The 16,917-nt window shown below is 39.0% G+C and overlaps 1 protein-coding gene across 1 annotated transcript in view; it reads left to right on the top strand.

Annotated features, from left to right (window-relative positions):
- The first annotated feature begins 507 nt into the window (after nucleotides 1–507).
- LOC134045405 (mucin-5B) overlaps nucleotides 508–16,917 on the top strand; it is a 41,686-nt gene continuing 25,276 nt past the window's right edge. Inside the window, exons 1-15 of the mRNA XM_062495167.1 lie at nucleotides 508–589; nucleotides 2,213–2,468; nucleotides 3,844–3,958; nucleotides 5,290–5,377; nucleotides 6,514–6,647; nucleotides 7,057–7,282; nucleotides 8,088–8,213; nucleotides 8,939–9,056; nucleotides 10,316–10,454; nucleotides 11,049–11,150; nucleotides 11,365–11,434; nucleotides 11,673–11,810; nucleotides 12,354–12,518; nucleotides 13,377–13,471; nucleotides 14,969–15,095. Of these exons, the coding sequence (XP_062351151.1) occupies nucleotides 508–589; nucleotides 2,213–2,468; nucleotides 3,844–3,958; nucleotides 5,290–5,377; nucleotides 6,514–6,647; nucleotides 7,057–7,282; nucleotides 8,088–8,213; nucleotides 8,939–9,056; nucleotides 10,316–10,454; nucleotides 11,049–11,150; nucleotides 11,365–11,434; nucleotides 11,673–11,810; nucleotides 12,354–12,518; nucleotides 13,377–13,471; nucleotides 14,969–15,095 (1,981 nt within the window). The remainder of the gene's footprint in view (nucleotides 590–2,212; nucleotides 2,469–3,843; nucleotides 3,959–5,289; nucleotides 5,378–6,513; nucleotides 6,648–7,056; nucleotides 7,283–8,087; nucleotides 8,214–8,938; nucleotides 9,057–10,315; nucleotides 10,455–11,048; nucleotides 11,151–11,364; nucleotides 11,435–11,672; nucleotides 11,811–12,353; nucleotides 12,519–13,376; nucleotides 13,472–14,968; nucleotides 15,096–16,917) is intronic.

Below are 16,917 nucleotides of genomic sequence, written 5' to 3'. Positions count from 1 at the left end.
GTTATAAATAAACCATATATTATGCCCACCCTGATAATACTTTTTGCTCTGTTTAGAAGTAGTCATTAAAGCTGATAGAGGCAACAGACACATTTTCTTGTTCTGGGGGACTCTTCTGATGTGCAAGACAGAAAAACTCTGAAAGAGGTCCGTGATTGCTTGTAACTAATCAAAAATTATAAAAAAGAAAAATTATTTCTGCCAAAGAAATAACAACTGTAGGAGGAGGGTGAGGGGACCTGTTTTCAAAAGCGGAAATTAGAAACAGACAGCTCTCTGTCCTCATAAAGCAAGAAAGAACTAGATACCTGTCCTGTCTGAAAGAGAGGAGGTTTCTGGGTGCTAATAATGGATGACTGAAAGAAAATTTAATGAAGCTCCACCTTTCAGGGACCCTGCCATCAGTGTTTTGTTCTCTTGCCAAACTCCTGGACTATAAAAATCTGCCTATAAGCCAAGAAAAAACACTTCCCTGAAAGGATTTTCAAGTTACGACTTCATGTCAAGATGGAAATAAAAAACGGGAGATCACTTTGGGTCTTCTGCCTAATTTGGAGTTTTTGCAAGGGCAAAGAACCAGTTCAGATAGGTAAGAAAAGAATCTAATTCTTGCATTATTTGCTCTCATAGGGCTCTCCATAGGTGAGAAATAGAGTTGACAAATGAAAATGTGTAACATATTCATGTAAAATGTAAGAATGCTGTAGATATGCCAGATACTATTAAACATTGTACATTTGTATCCTTATTGTCAACCATTTAAGTATTTTACTTCTTTCATTACTAGGTAGTGTATCAACTGTTTTATGTCCTAAATGACTAATCTTAAAGAGGAGACCCTATGAATGCAGTTTTCACCAGAAAACAAAATGAAAAAATGGTGACACCATTTTCAACACATTTCGCACATATTCTTCATAGAAGTAGTTGCCATATCACCAGCTAGGCTTGATTGACCAGCATGAAATGCTCCATTAGCAGGAATCTAATTTTTTTGTGGTCTGCTGCACTGCTACCTCCTGATTTGGTTTTTTGGTTTTTAATGTCTTACACTTTTCCCAACTGCTTAATATACAGTTGATGTACCAGTTATTACTGTCTTAGTAATTCATCAGTTTCACTTCTAGGATAGTCAAACTTTCTCAATTGCCCTCGCTAATGTGTAGAAAAGTGGTAAATTGCCCTATTTCACCACAGTGCTGCAACCACCTATGACAGTAGCAGTCCCCTTAAAAAGCTGTTTCTGCAAGGGCTTACTCAGCACTTGAGTTTGGGCTGCACATTTATAACATAAGGATCTGAATTTCTCAGTTCTTCCCTGCTGATTCTTAGGCAGGAATATTTAATAATATTTTAGAGTTAACTGAGTAAATGAGTAACTGTTTTTTATTTGATCTGTGGTGGGCGTTGCTATGTTGATATTCCTAAACATGCTACCTGAATCAACACAAAGAAATTTGCCCATTTCATTTGTGATTCTTTCAGAAGAAATGTTGAAAGTATTTTGTAGCAAGCACATACAATTTAATTCAAGTTGATTAATGTTTTCTTTGTGAAGCTTACTGGTGTGAAAACTGCTTTCTGAAGTAATATCTTATATGCATTTAGAGTATGTATCTATACCTTTGACTGAGCTACAAATGAGAAGTCCAAAACATGAGTTGAGAAGGAAAACTAAATATCTCTTAGCCAACAGCTGAAGCTGGTAGCAGCCTCAACCACTGAGATCAGCAACTGCCACTTTGCTGTAAATTCATGCCACCTGTGGTATCTCCTGGAAAGCACTCAATACAAAGTCTTGGCTGAGTTAAATGAGATTTGGACATCCAGAATGGGATTCTCCTCACTTCACTTTAAATATCTACTATGTAAATATGTCTACAGCATAGACACAACCGTTCTAGACAATGGAGAGATGCATGTGGTTTTCAGCATCTTCTTGCTAGGCACATATGTAAGATAAGAAAGCTGAACCTCTTCTGCTTCTCACTGTTAACTTCAAAGGAGACTGGGCTAAGCTGCTCACATTGCAGGTATCTGTACTTCAAAAGTCATGGACTTCAAAAGTTCAGTGAGATGAAACTGCTTCCCAAGGGCTAGTATCTTCTTTTTGCCTTTGAAAAACTGCCCCCTTAATGTTTCTCAGCAAAAAAAAGGCAAGCACCTCCTATGAGGTGAATTTCTAAATTCCCCTACTATGATTTTTCTTTAGTCCAGGTCTCTGCTGTCAGTAGGAGTGAATGTGCCACCTGGGGCAATTTCCACTTCCATACATTTGACCATGTAAAGTTTACTTTCCCTGGAACCTGTACATATGTCTTCGCTTCACACTGCAATGACAGCTACCAGGACTTTAACATTCAGATCAGGCGCAGTGTCAAGAACAGCTTTCTGATCTACTTCACTGTCACCATTGATGGAGTGGTTCTGGAGGTGAAGGAGACAGGAATCACTGTGAATGGGAAGAAGTGAGTAAAGACTGAGCTGTTGTTTTGTGCTGCATTTTTATTGCTGTGTTTTAGGTGGTCTGACTGGAAAGCAGTGGTTGTGTATGAGATGTTCATAGCTTTTTGAACAGGGTATTGTGAAGAGTCCCTCCTATAGTGTTTGAGAAGGCAAGAAGCATTTAAACTAAACTATATATCCCAGGGACCAACACCAACAAGTTAAGTAGAGAGCAATGTGTATACTATAAAAACAGAAGATGTTTTAAGGTTTTCTTAATGCTGCTTTGATTTGACAGGGAGGGATGGAGGAAAGTACATAAAGCACAACACTTCATTCATAAAAAGTTTAGATTTGTAGAAGCTCTGTGTTTTTGTTTTTTTCTCAAAACATTATTTCTGTGGTACTAACCCTACTGTTTAATGCTGCTGTTTGGGAACAGATGGTTCTTTTAGGAATTTTTCTGTTTCCACATAGATTAGTCTAGAAAATTGCACTGCTTTGCAGATCACAACTTGCCCAGTGATCTTCTTATAAGAAAAGGCAGAATTTTAAAAATCAAAATCCACACCTTTAATTCCAATTAAAAAATGAACCACAAAGGAAACTGCAAAGAGAGGGGTAAAAATATTCCATAAGTAAAAATCATATGCAACAATAGCTGAAAATTTGGCACGATGTTAAGGACAGTCCTCATGAAGAATGCAGAGTTCTGCTCCTAAAATGTAATTATGAAGGGCCTAGGCAACCTTTCACTCTGGGAAAACCCCTCACAATCTTGTTGGAGAGAAAATTACAAGCATATGGGCTGTCTTGACAGCCTTCTAGAAACAACCAAATACAGAATTGCACCATTCTGTTGTAATTATAGCACCAAAGCCCATATGTGTCTCCTATCTTCTAGCCATTTTCTGAATTTCTGAGTTTTTAGGCTGTTGCAAAATGGATGTTAATTGTCTTGGTAAGATGGAAAAGTAATGTAAGTCTGAGTTACATCAATACCTGAATAACCGAACAGAGTTTTGTGTGAATCCCAAATGTCAAGGAAGTCCTGGAAGGATAATAATAACCTGCAGTGTCCTCATGTGGAGGGCCATTTTCCCAATATTATAATCTTGCTCTTTATAAATTTTGGGTTATATCCTTGAGTTTGGCTGCTTTCTGTCAGTCGAGTGGCTGATGTAGTATTGACAAGAGACCAAAATGCATTGAGTTGTGGATTAAGATTGGTAAAAGGACACAGTGGACAATGTAATGCGTAGTGTGGAGAAAGCCTGACCTTGCAAAGAGTGTTCCCATGTCTTATTTAGTTCCTTTTAACTTTCCTTCCTGTAAGTCTGTGAGGATTTAATCAGTCTCTTTTTCACTGCAATCTGTTTTGCTCCCTTGAATTTCCAGGATCGCCATGCCTTTCAGCTTGAAGAGCATCCTGATTGAGGACACCTGTACATACTTCCAAGTCACTTCCAAGCTGGGCCTGACACTCAAGTGGAACTGGGCTGACACTCTCCTAGTATGAACAGTCAGTTAGTTGTTTTCCTCCTGGTGAACCTCATCAGTGATGAAAAGCAGGGCTGAATGCAGGCACTGTGCTGATATATGAAATTGTGGGAGGGAGGTATCACTGTATCCATAAGCTGACAGAGAAATGCCACACTAGGTAATAGTTTCACCAGGCGGGGGCATGGAGGACAACCCCATGGCATTTTCAGCTGATTTTATATAACAAAAGGATTAATCCTGGATATAACACATCTGTAGTTAACTCCTTACTCCATGGGGTACTGGCAGCAAGACAACCCTCCACGTCTGCCTTGCTACTCTGTCTCAAGCGCATCTTGTGTGGGAAACTAAGCCATGTGAGCACTTCAGATCTGGGCCCCTTTCACTCCAAAGCCACGCTATGTGGGAATTCTCCTCTAAACATCTACCCTGCAATGTCCTCTCCTGCAACAGTGCATTTACATTTTTGTGTGTGAACGCTTGTCCTCCACAATCAGGACTGAGATTAACTAAATGGAAGTTATGTGTCATGTTTTACCATTCAGAGAAATAGAGAGAGGGTAAAAGATGAATAGAAAGAAAAATATATCAGGAAGTCATCAAGTGATATTGAAATTATGATTTATTGAAGTATTTGCTTTGCCCCTTCCTGTGTACTAATTAATACCTGAAGTGTTAAAGGCAGTACCTTTGCATTGCTGTAGAATGGACACAACAGTAGGAACCTTTTTTTGGTGGACCTGAGTGGCACCAGTACTGTTCCCCAAGCATGTAGGAGTGACAGGGAACAATAGTTTTATCCACCAAGGCAACAGCGTACTAACCTCGCAGTTTATTTCCACTAAGCATGGGCAGAACAAGTAATGCTGGGCAGACTCATGCCTAGAACTGCTATAAAATTTTTCATCACCCTGTGGACTAGAAAACCCATTATATATGGCTAAAAGTTAACCAGAGGCTGCTTCTTTACAGCATCCAGCATTAGAGCACAGTTTTCTGATGTGCCCAGAGAGGAGCTGTGGTACCCTGCAAGATGTACCACATGTCTGTGTACCAGTGTCTCTGTACTGGGAGACACTGGTCCAGGGATTAATCCAGTATTCAACATGCATCAGTTACCTCTTCAGTGGGTATTAATGACAATTGCTGGAGGATTCTCTTCCCATTTGAATTAAATCTGTCTGCAGATAAGTTTTATGAGAGATTTGTACCAGAAAAGGAGATTGCTACAAACTGGGAATGAGAATTTGTGCCACTGTACTTTTCTGTTGTGAATCACTTTGCAACAAATTCTGGTGATATGGGGAAAAGCCTTTAAACTCTGGGTTTCCTCTTTCGTAGCTGGACCTGGAAGAAACATATAAAGAGAAAATATGTGGTCTATGTGGGAACTATGATGGCAATGGGAAGAATGATTTGATTTTGGATGGTAGGTCATAAATACAGAATATTCCACCCTGAACAGACTTCCTCATACATGACATGAAACTTGATATTTGTTTCCTATGAAAAGGCTTTCAGATTTCCTAGCAGGCACATGAATATTTCCATATACATTAAATGTATTTTAAGAGGTTCTGAGATAATTGGGAATTTTCCGCTTTTTTCATATTTGTAATGATAAAGTTTGACCTGCAGCTTCTTCCAGGGCACATCCACCTCTCTGGTGTGGGCTGCAGGTGTATCTCTGCTCCCCATGGACCCCCATGTCCTGCAGGGCACAGCTGCCTCACCCTGGGCTGTACCAGGGGCTGCAGGGGAATCTCAACTCTCACCCTTGCAGCAGCTCCTGCCCCTCTTTCCTCACTGACATGGGTGTCCGAAGGGCTGTCACTCTAACATTTTGTCATTCTTATCTCCCCTTTAAATATGTTACCACAGAGGTGTCTCCAACCTCTTTGACCAAAATTTGACCAAAATTAATTGCTTGGCTATCATGCAGCAACAGTGACAATAACACATTTTAAGGAAATGCACAAGTGCATTTTCTGTTCCTCTATTTTAATCATTCTACGTGTGATTATTTTTGGCTCTATAATGAAATAAAACTTCAGAGAAAACACAAAGTATCTTTGAAGAAACTGTGGTGCCATCCACTGACACCTTCAGATATTGCAAATAACTAAGCCTATGATCCTGCAGCAGGTTGTGTGGATGGAAAGAAACCTTCATCCTGGGATATCAGCTGCAGGACTGAATCCCAAGTTATAACAACATCCCTTTATGCAATAGCTGTGTGACTGTTATGCATGTGAATAGAAAACTCTGTAAGATCAAACACACCCAAAAGAGAAAAGTCTTTGGAAATTATCAGAAGTAACAGGAAGTTCAAGAGTCTCACATGATTTTAAATGCCCGGGCTGACAGCAGGCCTTGATACAAGTGTGCCAGATTCCTGACTCTAGCCCAACAGAAGGTTCTGTCAGGCTGTCATCCTCTATAAAATACGGATGCTGGTTAAATTTGGGCCCTTTGAGCCCAAAGAGTAAAGTGCAGTTTTATGGCCCATTAATTGACCTAAAGAATTGTGGACAGTTACTGAAATGCATCTGGGGATTTTTGCAGGGTATAAAATGCATCCAAGGCAGTTTGGGAACTTCCACAAAGTAGAGGATCCATCACAGAAGTGTCCTGATGTGAGCCCAGATGACCACACTGGAAGACATCCCAGGAGGAAAGACAATAGATGCAGTACATATGTAAGTGTGTGGGACCTAGAAGTACAAACCCTCCTGACCTACAGTTTTGAAGAGACAGTTGAAACAAATCTTAATTACAGAGTATGCACTAAACTGAATCTTTTGAAACTCTACACATGAATTTGAGCAAAATTATGATATTACAGCTGAAGGAATATCCTATTATGGTGTTAAAGAAATAGATATTGGGAAAATGCCCAATTGAATGATAGCTTCCAGTCCAAGGCAAAGGACCTTGTAGCAGAAAATTAGACTGGATATGCTCCTGAGATCATTTCCAACTTGAATTATTATGTGACCCTGGAATTGTGTTATCAAGACTTGGGGTTTATATTAAAAAATCTAAAATGTGGCAAAATGTCAAGTATCAAGTATTGCTCTTTTTTTCTTTTCTTTTTTTTTTTAATAGAAAAAAGGATGCAAGAAACTTATGTCCCGTTTTGGAAACTGCCCCAGAGTGGTTGCCTTTGATGACTATGTAGAGACCTGTGCTGAGGATATGTGCCACTGTGCAGTTAATTCTTCTCACTCTGATTTGGTTTCCAGCTGCATATGCAGCACTTTAAACCAGTACTCTCGAGACTGTGTCCTGAGGAAGGGAGACCCTGGGGAATGGAGGACCAAAGAACTCTGCTGTAAGTAGCTTCTGCTCTGGAGGTTTATTTCAGGTTACACATTTACGCAAGTATTCTGATCCCAGCAGAGCAAAGCTAGGAGCTTTGCCCTTGAATCAACCTTTGACACAAACATTGTTAATGGAAAAGCTTCTACAAATATAACTTGGTTGTGCCCCTTAAATTAGAACTATACCTTGATATTGCCCACCTCTTTCTTACAACTAGGTTTTCTCAAGTTTTGGTGTTTTTTTGTTTTTTTGTTTTTAATTTTACCGTGCACAGTTAACTCATGAAGAGCCTTATTTCAACATGGTGACAACTAGGCGGAAATACTTACTGAGAAGAGCAATATCTTTGTAGTTATCTTACCCTGTGTTTTCATACTCACTAGTCCAGTTATTGAGTAGGAAATCTCTTTAAATCCAGGGGAAAGGCTACAGGTAGTTTACCCAAACTGCTGGTGTAGATTGGGATAGCAAATTAATGCCAGAAGAGCTGATGCTTCAGGCAAAAATAAACTGTTATGACTTCCTAAATGATTCTGGTGTTCTTTGCTTGTATTGTGACTTCAGCCAACCTTGAGATAGTAATGTGATGTGAGATAGCTCATATTTCTCAGCAGCACAGTTTTGTCCTAAAGATAAAGTAAAAGTGGCCATAAAACATTCCTTTAAGATGTTAAACAAAGACAACATATCTGGATAGAAGGTCTTGCAAAAAAATACAGAGGAAAAGAGGAAGAAGGGGTTGGGTAGTGACACAGAAATTTAAGAGATCTTATAAATACATCATTAACATACTCCATTTTGGTTTGGTCTTGCAGATCAGGAATGCCCAAACAACATGGAATACATGGAATGTGGAAATTCCTGTGCTGACACATGTGCAGATCCAGAAAGGAGCAAGATTTGTAAAGCCCCGTGTACGGATGGCTGTTTCTGTCCTCCTGGTAAGGCAGCTCACTTCTGCCAATGATCACACACATCAAAGGACAAAAAGGGAGGTTGTTCTCTTTCTTTACCATTTCACACAACAAATAAACTGATTCTTCTAGCATCATTTACCAGCTTTCTTCTTGGAAGAGCCAGATTTCTAAAGACTCAAGATCCTGACACTAGAGAAGGGAGGCAAAGACTTCTAAGGACTAGATGGGAAAAAATGGTGCAGATATGGAAAGAGGTATTCTCTGGACAGTAAGAATGCAGGTGAAGATGTCTCATGAGATGCCTCCCTGCTGTGACATTAAACCTTGCTGTAGTTTAAGTGACACAAAACATAAATATAACACATACATTTCCATGTATGTGCATGTGTAAATTTGCACATGAAATAGTCTAAGATGAGGCTCTGATTTCTGTTAGATTCACTATTAGAAAAGGATGGAAACTGGCTCTCACACCCTTGCAATCTGGCACTTGATAATCCTGCTCACAGTGGAAAATTTAATAACAGGAAATGTTCTTTGAGCTTGGCATTGCTCTCATTTGAGTTCTAGTAAGAAATATTTCCCATCCATTAACATTTGAAAGTGCCCAGTGTGGTGTTTTCCTTTAAAAGTATCCCATTCATTTTAAGAAATGCTGAATACTGGAGTTTTTTCCATTCTCTAATCTTCCTTGATGGTGTTTTGCAGACTCACCAAAGGAATATTAACTAGCCATTGTGTCTGAACAGGAACTATCCTTGATGACCTCAGCAGCAAGAAGTGCATCCCCAGAGACAGCTGCCCCTGCATGTTTCAAGGCAAAAGCTACTCATCTGGAGGAACTTACTCCACTCCTTGCCAGAACTGGTACTGTTGTCATCTTGATTGAACTAACAAAGCAGAAGTATTTTATTTCAAAATATTGACCAGTTGCATTCTGTACTTTCCTTGTTTTGTTGTTGTTGTTGGGTTTTTTGTTGTTTTTTTAAAATCTTTTCCTGCCATTTGTCTTAAATAACAATTCAAAACCTTGTTCTCAATTTCAATAGTATAGGAAAACTTAGAGGTATTCCTCAATCACACATAGGTATTACTTATCCTCACTTGAAACTGCTTGTAAAAACTGAACTCAAGATTTCAGAATGTAGAAAAATGAGACTCTTTACTGATTACTTCAGAGACTTTGGCCACTAGTCAGGTGAGAAGTGAGGTGAGAAGTTATACCATGTTAATAAGTGGCACTTCCAGCAACATGTGGCTCTCCACAAGGCTATTTAAAGGCTAGATCTCAGAAGTCCAGATCCTTGAGAATGATTTGATTTAGAAAAAATCCCAGCAGCTTGAACCCATCTCCCTTTTGCACTAGTGAAAGGTGATAAGATCTTAGGTATATTACTCTCAAAACAGTTTTACTATTTCTCACTGTATGTGTAATCTGGGCTCTTGTGACACAACATCATTTTTTGACCATTGGCTAAAGCTTTACTATAGGGAGGAATTAAATGTGTTGTGGTGCATGGCCAAACATTCTGCAAGCCCCTTTGGATTAATATATCCTGTATTTTGAGAAAATGCTCCTCAAATCCCAGAAATTTTGAGTAGTTGAATTTAATGTGCTTTGGGTGGTTCCCATCTTGCCACATCTTCATTTATTCCTCTCAGAACCCAAGCCTATGTGACTGGACTGTTTTCTTCTTGTGTGCACAGGTGTGAGAATTGCTCATTATCTCAGGTCCTCCACAATTAGCTTCTGAATCATCACATCAGTGACTTGCTGAACAGTTGCATCAGTAGTGCAAGATGTTGCAAGATCCTGCTTGAAGAGGTTCTTTCTTTAAAAAGTCAAGTAAACAGTTTAGGCCCAGAAAAGCATTTCTTTCTTTCCCATCTCAGGGTGACTCTGAGGAAGTCAGCCCAAAGCCGTTAACTCTCTCACTGAGAGGAATTCAACCCTCATACTGTAAGGGCCTAATATAAAGGCTTCCACCCATAGGGTTTTAATAAGAAACCAAGATAATTAACTAAAAATACTAAGTGGTCACATCTGTGCAGATTGAAATGTTGTATCACCTTTGCTCACTTGAAGCTGTGTTTATTCTAATGGCTGCTTTTTGGGTTTTGCCCAGCACTTGCAAAGGAGGCCACTGGAGCTGTATCTCTCTGCCCTGCTCTGGAAGTTGCCACATAGATGGAGGATTCCATATAACAACATTTGATAATAAGAGGTTCAATTTTCATGGCAACTGTCATTATGTCTTAGCTAAGGTATGAGCAATTTCTCTTTTCACTCCTAAATCTCCTGAGTAGCACGAGGCATGAAACTGTGCTGGAGCTTTATATGACTTAATTTAATTAAATGGCACCAATCCCGCAAAGCACTTCAACAGTGTTTAGTCTTAAACCCCATAAATTCTTGAATTTGCAATGGATTGCAAGTCAATTGCTGATGCTTAGCTTCAAAGTTTTGCAGCTTTAACATACTTGCACTTTTTTTTTAAAATTAAATAATTTTCTTAATGGATGTATTAGTGTTGATTCAGGCATTTCTTTTGAAGTTCTCTTCATGTGTGACTGTCAGAAGGAAGTGGATGAGCCAAAATTTGTGCAAAAAGTTTGAATTATCTGTGAATGTTTTCAAACGAGATTTACACAGGCTGATAGCAAGGAAAAAGCGTGCAAAGGAAAGTTACTGAAATTATTGATTTGGACAATGAAATAAACAGTTTGCTGTTAGATATCAAATACCTCAATTTTTTCATTACTCCTTCTTAGCCTTTCAGTGACACCTTTTTCTCTTCAAGCTCCTGCCTGTAACATGCTAACAGTGTCTGCACATACCTTTTTCTCATGTCTTCTCAGAACACTGATGACACAGTTGTAGTGATTGGGGAGATCATTCAGTGTGGGACTTCACGGACAATGACTTGCCTAAAGAATGTATTAGTCACACTAGGAAGAACTGTGAGTAACTATCTTTAATTAGTGATACATAGGAAGTCACTTCTATTTTCCTTACATTCTTGTGAGGTGTCTGGACACTGAGTTACACTGACCCCAGAGGTGATGAGGTTTTGAAGACACTACTCCTCAATGCTTAATGAGGCTTGTCAGGTTGCTCTTGTCTCTCTCACGTCATATTCATTCACTACTGTGGGCTTTTTCCTTTTCCCTGCAGACTATAAAAATATGTTCCTGTGGAAATATCTACATGAACAATTTCATTGTGAAGCTACCTGTAAAAAAAGGTAAACCCCCTTCTTCACACCTTCCACAGAGTAGCCTACATCTATTTGCAGAGGGATTCCTGCTCCTTTCTCTGAAAAGAACATGATCCTACTCACTGTTAAGTGGATACTAGGTCTGGGATTCTCTGGGAATCTCCCTGTTACTGCATGCACTGTCAAATGGAAGTTCCTGTTTACTCAGCTTTGTAAAGATTTGCAAGTACACGCAACATTTTTTCTTATTCTCTTTCTTCTTTAGATGGCATCACCATCTTCAGACAATCTACGTTTTTCATAAAAATCTTGAGCTCAGCTGGAGTGCAGATCCGAGTGCAAATGAAACCTGTAATGCAGCTCTCCATAACAGTCGATCATTCTTTTCAGAATCGCACATCTGGTAGGACACATAAGCCTAAACCTTTCAATGTACTGAAGAAAACCTCTGTGATGTTTAGTGTGTGCAAATCTTTTAGACTCCATCTGTTTAAACAGATCGTCATCAGAGACTTGTGAAGTGCAGACTATGTTCTTGGTTTTGCCACCAATCTCCTGTTTACACCATCGAAGATTTTTGTGCTTGGTTCCTGTCTGTGCAATGGGATTACACCCTGTCTCTCTGACCCATTTTGTTTTTCTTTGGCCATTTCCTTTATTTATAAACCTTTGGGGAGGATATTCTCTGTCTGCCTGGGTTTATTGAAGCATATTTAAGCAGTTCCAATCCCTGTGCTATCACTAAGGGCTACTGTAATGCAGAAAAATAATACACTCTAAACATCTGATTAGTGAGAACATTAGGAATTCTCTGAAGGAAAATGAGTTTCTCTCAGGCAAGGTCCATTACAGAGCTAAGAATGTTCATCTAGAAGCCATGCCTTTTTTCATGCATCTAGCGATTTCTTCTTTTCTTTTGCCTTTTTTCTTTTGCCTCCCACACAAGGTCTTTGTGGAAACTTCAATAACATCCAGACTGATGACTTCAGAACAGTCACTGGAGCTGTGGAAGATTCAGCTTCTGCTTTTGGTAACTCATGGAAAACTAGAGCCAGCTGTTTTGATGTTGAGGACAGCTTTGAAGATCCTTGTTCAAACAGTGTGGATAAAGGTACTCGGCTTTTCATCCCTGGCTTATCAGTGTGAAATAATTTTCACATGATGGATAATCAAAAAAGCTTTAGAAATCTCATAAACATCAAAACCCTCTGCCTTTGAGGCTATTACTAGAGAAAAAAATACTGTGTTTTGAAGGTCTTTAAGAGAATAGTTTTGCTTTCAAAACAAAAACATAGCGCTACTGATGAAAGAGCCCCAACACATTCACTGATGACTTGAAAAGCACACACCGCATCAATGACAACAATTTAGGTTTAAGGCAGAGCACAGTTGGTTGCCAATATTTGGGCAAGTTCTTCATCCAGTCTAGGTTGTTACAGCTGTGCTCAAGTCCAGAGGAGGAAGTTATCAACAGTGCGAAGTTCAGCAAGCATTGCACTGTACTAGGTGTACTGTCTAGTTTTTCACTCTGACTAGATTTGGATCTATTACTTGGACTGACCTCTCCTAGTTACTGCCACATGTAATTAAAGCTCCAGCTCATAGTCACACAGCTCGCTGATTATTACATGCTTGATATTATTGCTTGACTATAAGGAAGTACCTGCCTGTAAAGAATTAAGAAAGTTTCATGAAAAACAATGAAAATTGGGAGGTTCTGTATATGTTCTGGAAGTCCAGCTGCAGTAATAATGTTAACACTTGGAAGGTGAAAGCTTTCTTTCAGGAGGTGGCTGGTCATCCATCCAACTATGCTTATCCCTTTGATAAATTAATGACCTGTATTTCTATCCAGCATTATCTAAACACTTCAGAACATTCTAGTTCAGTGTGATAGTGATAAGAATATTGATTCAGACAGTAAAGTGGTTTAAGTGACTATGGACAATGATATTTTTTCCCACTTCAGAAAAATTCGCCCAGCACTGGTGTGCTCTTCTATCCAATACAAGCAGTGTGTTTGCTGCCTGCCATTCTGTTGTAGACCCTTCTGTGTACATCAAGGTAAGGCACTGCTCCAAATGGGTGGTTTAATCTAGTCCAGAGACTGATCCCACATGAAGGTGGTCTGGCCTAGGAGAGTGAAATAGGTTACAGTAGTGACTGGTCACAAAGAAGTTCACTGATGCTGAGTAGAAGAATTATAAATAAGAATTTGTGCAAGATGGGCCTTTTTGGCTACAGCCCCATAAATAATTGATTTGCATCGCTGGCTTCTGTTGCATGACCCAGAAGCAAAATAAAAAAAATAAAAATCAATTCAAGATTTCAAAGTTTCAAAGAGTGAAAACTCTTCACTCTTTGACTAGCAGAATAAATGTTTCTGCATAGAATTGAATTGAGAGTTATACCAGCCCCATGCATTCCCTCTGACTTGGTTCAAAATTCACACCTAGGGAGAGAATATGTATTTACATTGTTTGTGCCTCTTTTATTACCTTTGAATCTTGTTAGTCTCCTTGTGTTTTGAATGCTTGAAACTGCCCATATGTTCTCTTGGTGTAAACCTCTTATAATGGTGCTGAGAAAGCTGTCTGAGCTAGAGAGTTGCCACATTTATGTGGATGGTAGAGAAGTTCCTGCAAAAACACAGAAAGTTTGTGCAGGAGCTCTGTGTGTGATACAACTTACTGAGAAAATACCTGCGCCTGAAATTTTGCCTAGAATATAATATGTGTTCAAGTACCTTTACAGATATGGCTTATGTATTACCTCCCCCAGAAGAAAATATATTTACTTCAGAATTCATGTAAACTATAAATAAAATAGGATTTTGCAATTTTCAGTTAAGGAGAAATAATAATCAATTTCTTATAGATATGTCTGTTATGCCTGCTGATCTCATGAGATTTTAAATCAGGATTCATGAAAGCCTTTTCCACAACATCAGTAATGGCAGGATAAATCATTGTCTATCCAGTATAATCCTACTGCCCTAGAGTGACTAGCTGTATCTGTGTTCTTTTGTACAGCCCACACAGTTAAAGAACCCAAGCTTTAAATTCCAGCGATACTTACATAACTAGTTCTTAAAATGTCATTACATATGACTGACTCTATAAACATCTTCTGTCATACACCTGTCATGTCACTGAGTACATCTCATCTGCTTGCTAGATAGGTACACAGCGTGCCAGTCATCACTGTGCCATATTTTCAGATGATATATTTTGACAGGTCCTAGACTGTACATCCCCATGGGAGGCTGGTATATACATTTCTTAGTGTTTTAATGAACTATAGGTGCCTGTATCTTTTTTAATATTAATCTGTTAATGAGTGTTAGACATAATGTAATTGCAATTTCTGTAACTGATTTGCCATTTCTCTGGTTTGCATAGTATTTAATTAGCATACAGTTTCTCTTAGAGATACTAAGTTTCATTGGTAATAATACTTTCTTTAAAAGATATTGGTTGACTGCTTTTTGAAGTGCTACATGTTTTGCTGTTTCTTCTATGAGCTAGACACAATAATATCATGTCCTTTTCTGTCCTTTAGAAATGCATGTATGACACCTGTAATGCTGAGAAGAGTGAAGTTGCATTGTGCAGTGTGCTCTCTACTTACTCCAGAGACTGTGCTTCAGCAGGAGTGTCCCTGCAGGGCTGGAGGCAGAGTGTCTGTGGTATGAGAACTGAAATTCCTTGGGCAGGGATATGGAGGAACAGCTTCAGAACAGCCTCATTTGAGGTAGTCAGTGTCTTTTGTCGTTAGTCATCAAGTTAGAGAGCCTTTGAAAAACAGAGTAAGCATTTATTCTATATAATTCAGTTTGTGACTGCTTCATGCTCTTACAATCCATGTTCCTTGTGTAAAATCTTAGGTGAATTCAGTACTCAGAGAAGCAAAATAGTAGAAGGCATATTATTCAAATCAAAACAGGAGTTAGGGTTAGTTTTAGTTTAGGTTAAGTTAGCTATTAGGTTACTTTTGAACACATGGGGTGTTCAAAATTTTGAACACCCCTGGTTTAATTCCAATACCTTTTTTTGCATTACATTCAGTCCTCTTTTCCCAGACAATACAAATGACATCACTCTTATTTGGCATATTTTTCCCTGTTACAGTAAAATAGTACATTTTTAAAATAAATATATATTGGTGATATCTGAGAATGTGAAAATCTTTAAAGGCATTTTTAGCTCAGGATTACCTAAAAAATGAACAAAGGTTTCTTGGACATACACATTGTCAGCAGATCCTGAGTACAGAGTCCATATATGTATGTATTTTTCTTTGGCACTGCCAGAATTTGTTACAAGATGGCATAAAATCTGAGAATAAAACTTACTATCTTGGATTCCGAATTTTGCTTCAACATTCCCAGGTTGAAATTGATGGTCAGATAGTTCAAATGAGATTTGCCTGTTGACATGAAATTAGATGTATGGCTTTCTTGACTAATTGCACATCTGAATAGACAATATAACAACAATTATGTTTTTGGAGCTTGATGCAGCTATGATCTATTTAATTGCCTGACTTAGGGGCCAGCTGGGATACTTAATAGAGGCAAACAATGTAACGGGTGTGATGGATTGTCAGAGGCATTTAAGACTGTGATAAGAACAAGTTTACAAACCTGTGCTGAAATACTTCAAAGGAACCCAGTGTTGTCCACAATAAATTGTCCTAGATACCTGCAGTTATGTGCTAGACACAGACACTGTTTATTGAAAGCTTTGTTCCCAACATAGAATTACTGACATTTTTTATGTCAAATCAAGACTGGTTCACAGCATGGGTTTTAGCTGAAATCTATGTTCTTAAGGCACAGCAGGTAGTATTGACTCAAACAGTGCAGTAACCTTGAGAAAAAAAAGCTAACAGTTTAATCAGAACAATCCTTTTAGGCCTTATTTAAGTAGAAATAATCTTATGAGAACATGGCTGTGATAAGAGTAAGGGTGTTCATGACTCACTGTTCATGAGTGAAAGACTAAACGGGCCACAACCTTCACTCTGTGTTCTGTTCTGTTGCCGGGGTTGGAAAAACTGTCCCAGCTCCTGAAGCTGCATCCACTCTGCCAGGCTGCAGGCAGCATCCAAGGCAGGTTGTATGTCAAGCAGATGTCTGCACTGCAGTCAGCAGAGTGTGTGAAACAAGCAAATTCTGCTAGTTGAACCCTGTGCATGCCTGCTACACACTCTTTAGCAGATGCATGAGCCATTACTGGAGTTGCTGGTTGCCCAGCAGATCACTGGGGTGAGCAGTCCTGGCACTGCTTTTCTGGTGCTCTCCCTGTGCAAGCTAGCTTGAAGGTATCTTTGGTATGCTCATGTTCTCTGCACTCATGCCTCCAGATATGATTTGTCAGCTTAGATGTGTGTCACTCCTGGGACCATGAGCACATAATCAAATAACCTTTCTCTTACCAATCTCACTTTATCGAAAGTGATCTTATTTCTCTATGAAAATTTAAAGGGAGGAAGTAAACACATTATTT

Source organism: Cinclus cinclus, chromosome 6, assembly GCF_963662255.1.
Source record: "Cinclus cinclus chromosome 6, bCinCin1.1, whole genome shotgun sequence".
NCBI classification, from domain to species: domain Eukaryota; kingdom Metazoa; phylum Chordata; class Aves; order Passeriformes; family Cinclidae; genus Cinclus; species Cinclus cinclus.
This window is presented reverse-complemented; position numbering and strand designations above follow the sequence as displayed.